The sequence below is a fragment of the Portunus trituberculatus genome, chromosome 24, assembly GCF_017591435.1.
Source record: "Portunus trituberculatus isolate SZX2019 chromosome 24, ASM1759143v1, whole genome shotgun sequence".
Lineage (NCBI taxonomy): Eukaryota > Metazoa > Arthropoda > Malacostraca > Decapoda > Portunidae > Portunus > Portunus trituberculatus.
Window position 1 is genome coordinate 12,157,053 of NC_059278.1, and position 10,403 is coordinate 12,167,455.

Below are 10,403 nucleotides of genomic sequence, written 5' to 3' on the forward strand. Positions count from 1 at the left end.
AAAATTATATAGTTATTACAAGGTCAGTGATAAAAGAAATAAGGATAGGATTGGACCACTCAGAAAAGATGGTGTAGTAGTGGATCAAAATGAAGACATAGTAGAATTATTGAATGAACAATTTTCTTCAGTATTTACTAGGGAAAGAATAGGAAATCCTGTTACAAACAGTGCGACGAGTAGTTTAAGAGCTTTAGAAAATATTGATATAAAACCGGGAATTATTAGGAAATTTTTTCTTGAACTAGACGATAGGAAAGCTAGTGGTCCTGATGAGCTACATGCCACAGTACTTAGGGAGGGTGTAGACAGTATTTCTGAAGCACTTAAGTTAATCTTTGAAAGATCACTTAGGTTTGCTGAGATACCTCAGGACTGGAAGTTAGCTAATGTTACACCAATAATTTAAAAAAGGTAGGAAGGATGATGCGAATGATTATAGACCGATCAGTTTAACTAGTATAGTATGTAAGATACTAGAGAAAATCATTAAGGGTAGTATTTGGGAGCATTTAAATGTGAATAGATTAATTAGAGATACCCAACATGGCTTTAGATCAGGGAGGTCCTGTCTTACAAATTTGCTCGATATCTTAGAATATATTACCAAGGAGTTAGATGATGGAAATAGGCTACTGTACAAATTGAGACTACATGGGATAGGGGGTAGGTTAGTTGACTGGATTAGTGAATGGCTTTCTGATAGGAAACAGAGAGTAGTATTAAATGGGGCAATGTCTGAGTGGAAGGAAGTGGTTAGTGGGGTACCCCAAGGATCAGTGCTAGGACCTCTTCTTTTCTTGGTGTACATTAACGATTTAGATATAGGAATTAGTAGCAAAGTATCAAAGTTTGCAGATGATACTAAGATAGCATGTGCAGTACAGGGTGAAAGGACAATTACAGAATACAAAGAGACCAGACCTGGACAGGCTGATAGCATGGGCAGACAGGTGGCAGATGGAGTTTAATTCTAAAAGTGTCAGGTTATGTATTTAGGTAAAGACAACACAAATTTTAGCTATGAGATGGAGGGATGTTGGCTAGAGGCAGTAGAGGAGGGAAAGGATTTAAGAGTAGTGATAGACAGGACTATGAAATTTTCAAAGCAATGTTTAGAAGCAAGAAATAGGGCAAATAGGATCCTGGGTTTTATAAATAGAAATGTTAGTTATAAAAGTAAGGAAGTGGTGCGTAGCTTATATAATTCCTATGTTAGGCCCCATTTAGAGTATTGCATACAGGCCTGGTCACCCCATTATAGGCAGGATATCAACATGTTAGAAGCAGTTCAGAGAAGAGCAACTAGGATGATACCAGCATTAAGTGCCTGGAGTATAAAGAGAGATTAAAGGAATTAAACATGTTTTCATTTGAGAGGAGATGTATAAGAGGGGATATGATAGAGTTATCTAAAATGTTCTCAGATACAAACTACATAGATGTGAGATCTTTCTTTACCTTAGAGGAGGGAAGTAGGACTAGAAATCATGGCAGGAAGATTAGAAAGCAAGGCTGCAGGTTAGATATATATTTCTTTAGTCATAGGGTGGTAGACTTCTGGAATGCATTGCCAGAGAGGGTTGTAAATAGCACTAGTTTGACAATGTTTAAAAACAGATTAGATAAGCACTTAAATTTATTAGATTTATAATTATGTATTGCGCTGCATGATAGTTTTTATAAGAAATTTACTATAGTTAAACAAGACATGATCCCCATGTATGGGGATCACAGATTGTAGAGGCATTCGCTGCAGGACTTAGCCCTGTTAATGTGCCAAATATTTAGAATTAGTATATAATGTATTGTGTACTTGTAAGTGTATCTTTAAGTACTGATGACTAGGTCGCTGTTCGACTGATACAGGATAACCTAGATGGGTCCTGGTGGCCCTTTGTTATCTTATTATTTTTGTTATGTTATGTTTTGTTATGAGATCCTCATATTATCGGTGACTGCGGCAGTGTCTGCACAAGCCGTACCTGTATCTGTGCAGTACACCACATATCGCGCAGTAGAACTCGTGACATACTCATGCTCCTTTAGCGTGAGGTCCTGCATACAAGGTACAGCGGTGTTAACAAAGCTTCTTACTGTTACTGCTGCTCTTGTAGTGGTGTTAACTCTAGTGACTGTACAGAGGTGAGTCGCCAAAGCATACTTCCGGAGCAATTTCTTTCTCAAAGAATTTAACTTTGAAGTATTTGGGGAATCGACTAAGGACAACAAAATTGCGTTAAAGAGAAAGAAAGGCCCACGGAGTTATTAATCAGTATGAGAAAAATGTATTGAAACTTCCCTTAAAATGAGATTAAGTCATAAGAACGAGGAAGTATATAGAAGTAGGCAAGGAGTTCCAGAGTGTACCAGAGAAAAGGATGAAAGATTGGGAATACTAATTAACTCTTTAATCAAAGACGTGGACAGAATAGGGAGGAAAGAAAGAAGAAAGTGTTGTGCAGCGGGACTGGGGGATGAGAAGGGTATGCCCTTAGCAAGATCAGAAGAGAAGTTGTCATGAAAAGATAACAAGTTATGCAACACTGCGGCGGTGAGAAAGAGGCTGAAGACAGTCAGTCAGAGGAGAAGAGTTGATAAGACGAAAAATATATATAATTGGAACACTCCATACATGGGAAGAGTACTCCATACATGGTCGGATATGGTTTCTATAAAGAGTTAGCAGTTGTGAGGGTAAAAAATTGTCCAAATCGACTTTGATATTCACTAGAACTTCTAATCATAGTCATACAGACGCGCGCACGCGCACACACACACACACACACACACACACACACACACACACACACACACACACACACACACACACACACACACACACACACACACACACGGTCCGGTAGCTCAGTGGTTAGAGCGCTGGCTTCACAAGCCAGAGGACCGGGGTTCAATTCCCTAGCTGGGTGGAGATATTTGGGTGTCTCTCCTTTCACGTGTAGCCCTGTTCACCTAGCAGTGAGTAGGTACGGAATGTAAATCGAGGAGTTGTGACCTTGTTGTCCCGGTGTGTGGTGTGTGCCTGGTCTCAGGCCTATCCGAAGATCGGAAATAATGAGCTCTGAGCTCGTTCCGTAGGGTTACGTCTGGCTGTCTCGTCAGAGACTGCAGCAGATCAAACAGTGAATTACACACACACACAAAGTGTATGCATCAAGGTCAGACGGGCAGGAAGCAGCTATCACTCACATTCACACACACACACACACACACACACACACACACACACACACACACACACACAGGTGTAAGCATGAGGCATGAAATTTAGACAGGCAGGCAGGAGCTATCACTCACTCACCAACACTGACGTCTCCGCCAGTTTTTCTGGCCCCCACAATTGCAAATTCTTTACAAGGACTTTATCCGTCCTTGTATGGAGTACTTTTCTCATGTTTGGGAGGGGGTTCCACTCACACAGTCTTATTACATAGTGTGGAATCAAAAACTTTTCGTCTCATCAACTCCTCTCCTCTGACTGACTGTCTTCAACCTCTTTCTCATCATCGGAATGTTGCATCCCTTACTGTCTTTTATCCCTTTTCCATAAAACACACACACACACACACACACACACACACACACACACACACACACACACACAGCCTACCACCACCCTTTTCCTGCCCACTTACCAACCCCCACACATCAGCCGACCAGCCCCATCACTTCTCTCTCTCTCTATCACTCTCTCCATCTCCCTCTCCCTGTTCTTTAAACAAAGCGCGCGCGCACACACACACACACACACACACACACACACACACACACACACACACACACACACACACACACTCATCTCTACTCTCATCTCTCTCTCTCTCTCTCTCTCTCTCTCTCTCTCTCTCTCTCTCTCTCTCTCTCTCTCTCTCTTTTACATTTCGTTTTCTTTTTTTTACTATTTTGCTAAGTTAATTTGCTACATGTCTTGATCTCTTAGTAATTTCTTGCCTTACCGCTCTGCTCCCATACACCGTTGAGACTCCTACCCGTGGTAAGGATTAGCCTCTTGAGACATGGAGTCACTATGGCGAGGACTCTGGCAGATGATCCCCTCCTCACTGCTCACCACATACTCCTCACACGTCTGTCTATACTGTGCTCCCCGATCCATGCCCACGGCAGCGACGAGACCCTTGGCAAAATCTAGATCACGAGAACCCTTATCGACAAAAAAGCCAACGTGCAGCTCTATTTTTCTTGTCGAGATACGCGGCGGTACCAAAGACCACATACCTTCTATGTCCAGCACCACTCCATGCAGCCAGCGAATCATTGAGACTTACCAACGAGTTAATGCAGCATGCAGCATCTCAATACTATAATGTCCAGCTTGACAACGACTAATCATGGACCCAAGCCTCCCTGCTACTACGATTCAGAGGCTTGCATGTGAAACAGTTGGCTGATGTAGCACTGCCAAACAACATCGCTTCATTGGTTCTAGGTCTGAGCGGCGCGGGGACTCTGCGTTAATGTGTTGAGACTTGGAACAGTTTGAGTGAAGAAGTGGTGTCAGCAACGAGTGTGCATAGTTTTAAAGAAAAATTGGATAAGTGTAGATATGGAGACGGGGCCACACGAGCATAAAGCCCTGTAAAACTACAACTTTGTAAATACACACACACACACACACACACACACACACACACACACACACACACACACACACACACACACACACACACACACACACACACACACACACACACACACACACACACACAGAGAGAGAGAGAGAGAGAGAGAGAGAGAGAGAGAGAGAGAGAGAGAGAGAGAGAGAGAGAGAGAGAGAGAGAGAGAGAGAGAGAGAGAGAGAGAGAGAGAGAGAGAGAGAGAGAGAGAGAGAGAGAGAGAGAGAAATACTATTGTGTACTTACATTCACTTGCGTAAAATAGATACATAGGAGTAACACACACACACACACACACACACACACACACACACACACACACACACACACACACACACACACGGCCCGTTAGCTCAGTGGTTAGAGCGCTGGCTTCACAAGCCAGAGGACCGGGGTTCGATTCCCCGGCCGGGTGGAGATATTTGGGTGTGTCTCCTTTCACATGTAGCCCCTGTTCACCTAGCAGTGAGTAGGTACGGAATGTAAATCGAGGAGTTGTGACCTTGTTGTCCCGGTGTGTGGTGTGTGCCTGATCTCAGGCCTGTCCGAAGATCGGAAATAATGAGCTCTGAGCTCGTTCCGTAGGGTAACGTCTGGCTGTCCCGTCAGAGACTGCAGCAGATCAAACAGTGAATTACACACACACACAGTCCCACCAGAAGATCGGTCTGTGAGCTCTGAGCTCGCTCCGTAATGGGAAAGACTGTCTGGGTGACCAGAAGACGACAGAGGTGAATTACACACACACACACACACACACACACACACACACACACACACACACACTTAGTTTCCTTATCAACAATTAATAGTCTTAAGAAATTAACAGTATAGAGGATATTGTCTAACATGTACCGAGATTGTTCTATCGAAACGTAAACAAATCTAGCGTGTTAAGAGCCATCGCCACACTCGCTACACAACGACTTCACTATGGCTAATACTATGGATATTAGTGAGGATGAACTTAGAAAATGGACAGTGCCAACTCTGAGAAACTTTCTGATATCATAAGGCATACCAAGTTCGCTTGTTGTGATTCAGTTAGAAAAATTCGGTTTCGGTAATGTTGGCCACGTTATTTCGGCACAGACTCCGAAATTTTTTTTTTTTTATAAATGCTACTCAGTGATATTTGCTCTACGCTTTTTGAGTGGAGCATTATCCTATGCAGAAACTCTGACAATTTTGTGAAAAGGTATATATGTACTATTAGACTTACAAAAAATATTTTGATGGGACACTGGTACATCCATACTTTGCACCATTAGGAACATATATTTGCATATTTTTATGTCATTTTCAATCAGACACATAGATAAATAACCAAACGTTTATATTATGAGGTATGTAGGCATGAATATCTGTATATATATTTTTTTAATAGGGCTTCCACAAGAGTGACAGTTCGGCGCGATAGGCAGGACCAACTTGTGAATTAAACCAGCTGGCGAACAATGAAAACTACACAGATAGCGATTGGTGCCATTAAGATGTCCTCAGTTCCAGGAGGAAATTAATCTAATGAAAAACATTCTGTTGGCCACGGACTAGAGGCAAAATATTTGTCAAGACGGTGTTTAAAAGTCTACAGTGTTTTGTAGTCTATTACGTCTCACGGAAGCCCATTCCTTATATCAAATACACAGTGGAAAAAACATTTTTTGATTTGTAAGACTTGAAAGGGTTTGCCGATAATTTTGCTATTATTTCCTCGCGTGTAATTTGAAAGATTTAACGTAAAATATTTACTGCCTTTGATTTTTAACTCTTGTATTAAGTTGCCTCTTAGTCTTCTATGTATAAATGAGAATAATTTAATTGCTTAAGAAAGTCTTCGTATGATTTCTTTCTTAAGCTTGGCATAATTTTTCTTACTCTGCGCTGGGCTCTTTCTAATTTATCTATGCCTTTTTGGTAAAACGGACACTTTGCTTGAACGCAATATTAAAAAAATGAGACACATCAAAGAGTTATACAAAATGAGGATTATATTCTTAGATTGATATTCAAAACTTATGCCCAGAGAGAGAGAGAGAGAGAGAGTGATGGTGGTGGCGGCGGCTGTGGTGGCGCCTGCCTGGGTCCCACAAGAAGCGAATAAAGAAAGGGGCGCCGCCGCTATGGTAGGGGCCGAGACACCAGAGAAACACTTGCTGTCGTTTAGTGTGTGTGTGTGTGTGTGTGTGTGTGTGTGTGTGTGTGTGTGTGTGTGTGTGTGTGTGTGTGTGTGTGTGTGTAGTGTGAAATATTCGAATATTTGTTTCCGTAGTGTGTAGTGTTTGTACATGCAGTGTGCAGTGTGTAAGTGTGTGCAGTGTGTAAGTGTAAGTGTGTGTGTGTGTGTGTGTGTGTGTGTGTGTGTGTGTGTGTGTGTGTGTGTGTGTGTGTGTAATTCACCTCGGTCGTCTACTGGTCACCCAGCCAGTCTTCCCCATTACGGAGCGAGCTCAGAGCTCATAGACCGATCTTCGGATAGGACTGAGACCACAACACACTCCACTCCACACACCGGGAAAGCGAGGCCACAACCCCTCGAGTTACATCCCGTACTATTTACTGCTAAGTGAACAGGGGTCACACATTAAGAGGCTCGCCCATTTGCCTCGCCGCTTTCCGGGAGTCGAACCCGGCCCTCTCGATTGTGAGTCGAGCGTGCTAACCACTACACTACGCGTGTGTGTGTGTGTGTGTGTGTGTGTGTGTGTGTGTGTGTGTGTGTGTGTGTGTGTGTGTGTGTGTGTGTGTATTTCTTTTTTCTATGAACGAGGGAAGGAATGGCCAAGGGTAACAAAAAGATAGACCCACTCAGTCGCCAGTCTCCTTAGAGAGTCAATAATTAGCCATAGGATAGGGGAAAATGTGTGTGTGTGTGTGTGTGTGTGTGTGTGTGTGTGTGTGTGTGTGTGTGTGTGTGTGTGTGTGTGTGTGTGTGTAGTTCACCTCGGTTCACCTAGGTCGCCTGCTGGTCACCCAGCCAGTCTTCCCCATTACGGAGCGAGCTCAGAGCTCATAGACCGATCTTCGGGTAGGACTGAGACCACAACACACTCCACACACCGGGAAAGCGAGGCCACAACCCCTCGAGTTACATCCCGTACTTATTTACTGCTAGGTGAACAGGGGCTACACATTAAGAGGCTTGCCCATTTGCCTCGTCGTTTTCCGGGACTCGAACCCGGACCCTCTCGATTGTGAGTCGAGCGTGCTAACCACTACACTACGCGGCGTGTGTGTGTGTGTGTGTGTGTGTGTGTGTGTGTGTGTGTGTGTGTGTGTGTGTGTGTGTGTGTGTGTGTGTGTGTGTATTTCTTTTTTTCTATGAACGAGGGAAGGAATGGCCAAGGGTAACAAAAAGATAGACCCACTCAGTCGCCAGTCTCCTTAGAGAGTCAATAATTAGCCATAGGATAGGGGAAAATGTCTTGAAACCTCCCTCTTGAATGGAGTGAAGTCATATTTTGTTGGGAAATATAGACACAGGCAGGGAGTTCCAGAGTTTACCAGAGAAAGGTAAGAAAGATTGAGAGTACTGGTAAACTCATGCTTTAGCGAGTTGGACAGAATAAGGGTGAGAGGAAAAAGAAAGAATTGTGCAGCGAGGCCGCAGGAGGCGAGGCATGCACTTGGAAAGATCAAAAGAATTGTTCGCATGAAAATAGTAGTAAAAGATAGTCAGAGATGAAACATTGCGACTAAAGGCTAAAGACAGTCAGTCAAAGGAGGGAATTGATGAAACGAAAAGTTTTTTATTCCAACCTATCTACTCAAACTGTGAGTGGAACCCTCCCCAAACATGTGAAGAATAATATATAATTGGGCGGATGAGGCTCTTATACACAGTTAGCAGTCGGTTGGGGGAAGGGGTGTGAGAAAAAATAGTGGAGATGCCTCGGAACGCATAGCATCATAGAACTTATTTTCGCAAGAAATGAGATTTGAAGTTTTCAAAATAGATTATGAGGAAAGGACAGAACGAGGATATTCAGTTTAGAAGAAGGGGGCAGCTGAGAAGAGGGGATAGTTGTCTAGAAAAACTGATGAAGGAATTGAGTTTTTGAGGCATTGAACACTTCTAAGTTTTCTCTGCACCAATCAGAAATCTTAGAATGATCAGAAGCCAAGCGTTCTGTGGCGTCCCTGCGTGACCTGTTAACTTCCTTCCTGAAGGGTTGGTTGTCTCTGAAAAGACGTGGAAAGGTGCAAGGTGGTATCATCAGCGTAGGAGTGGATAGGGCAAGAAGTTTAGTTAAGATCATAAATTATAAATATGTAGAGAGTGGGTGACAGGACAAAACAGTGAGGAACACCACTGTTAATAGATTTAAGAGAAGAATAGTGGCCGTAATAGAGCGTTCGGAGAGAAAACTTCAGATAAAGTTGCAGAGAGAAGTATAGAAGCCGTAGGAGGGCAGATTTGACATCAAAGCTTTGTGCCAGACTATCAAAAGCTTTTCATATGTCTAACGCGACAGCAAAAGTTTCACCGTAATCTCTAAAAGAGGATGACCACGACTCAGTAAGGAGAGCCGAAGTTCACCAGTAGAGGGACCCTGATAGATGTTCACAAGGATGGTCAGTGAAGTGAGAGAAAAGCCAAAGCTGGTGGTGAACATTGAAATCTCCAAGGACGAAGATCTCCGCGAAAGAATAGAGAGATGGATCAAAGAATTTACTAGAGTCAGAGGAGTTAGGAAAAAGATACACAGCGCAGATAAATGTGTGGTGTGTGTGTGTGTGTGTGTGTGTGTGTGTGTGTGTGTGTGTGTGTGTGTGTGTGTGTGTGTGTGTGTGTGTTTGCGCGAGCGAGCGCGACATCTGGAAAGATCTACACAACTATAAATACAGGAGCGATGGAGTGAATTGAGGTGATTCAGAAGTAACAGTGTTTAACTGACTTCCAATTGAATAGCAGTGGGTATCAGCCACACACACACACACACACACACACACACACACACACACACACACACACACACACACACACACACACACACACACACACACACACACACACACACACACACACACACACACACACACACACACACACACACACTCTATAGAGACAAACACATACACTACACACTATACACACATACTACACACACCAGTAGGCGACCGCGAATACTCGCTCACAAACACACACACTACATACTAAACTACACACACACACACACACACACGCGCGCGCGCGCACCACACACACACGCACGCACACACACACACACACACACACACACACACACACACACACACACACATGGCGTGCATGGTGTAGTGGTTAGCACGCTCGACTCACACTCGAGAGGGTCCAGGTTCTAGTCCCGGAGGCGGCGGGGCAAATGGGCAAGCCTCTTAATGTGTGGCCTCTGTTCACGTAGCAGTAAATAGGTACTGGATGTAACTCGAGGGGTTGTGGCCTCGCTTTCCCGGTGTGTGGAGTGTGTTGTGGTCCCAGTCCTACCCCGAAGATCGGTCTATGAGCTCTGAGTTCGCTCCGTAATGGGGAAGACTGGCTGGGTGACCAGCAGGCAACCGAGGTGAATTAAACACACACACACACACACACACACACACACACACACACACACACACACACACACACACACACACACAAACACACACGCCCGGTAGCTCAGTGGTTAGAGCGCTGGCTTCACAAGCCAGAGGACCGGGGTTCGATTCTCCGGCCGGGTGGAGATATTTGGGTGTGTCTCCTTTCACGTGTAGCCCCTGTTCACCTAG

At 44.0% G+C, this 10,403-nt stretch overlaps 1 protein-coding gene across 1 annotated transcript in view; it reads left to right on the forward strand.

The window, feature by feature from the left end:
• Nucleotides 1–6,698: 6,698 nt before the first annotated feature.
• The window catches only part of LOC123508353 (high mobility group-T protein-like), a 5,666-nt gene continuing 1,961 nt past the window's right edge, over nt 6,699–10,403 (forward strand). The window contains exon 1 of the mRNA XM_045261984.1: nt 6,699–6,781. Within this exon, the coding sequence (XP_045117919.1) occupies nt 6,704–6,781 (78 nt within the window). The 5' untranslated portion in view covers nt 6,699–6,703. The remainder of the gene's footprint in view (nt 6,782–10,403) is intronic.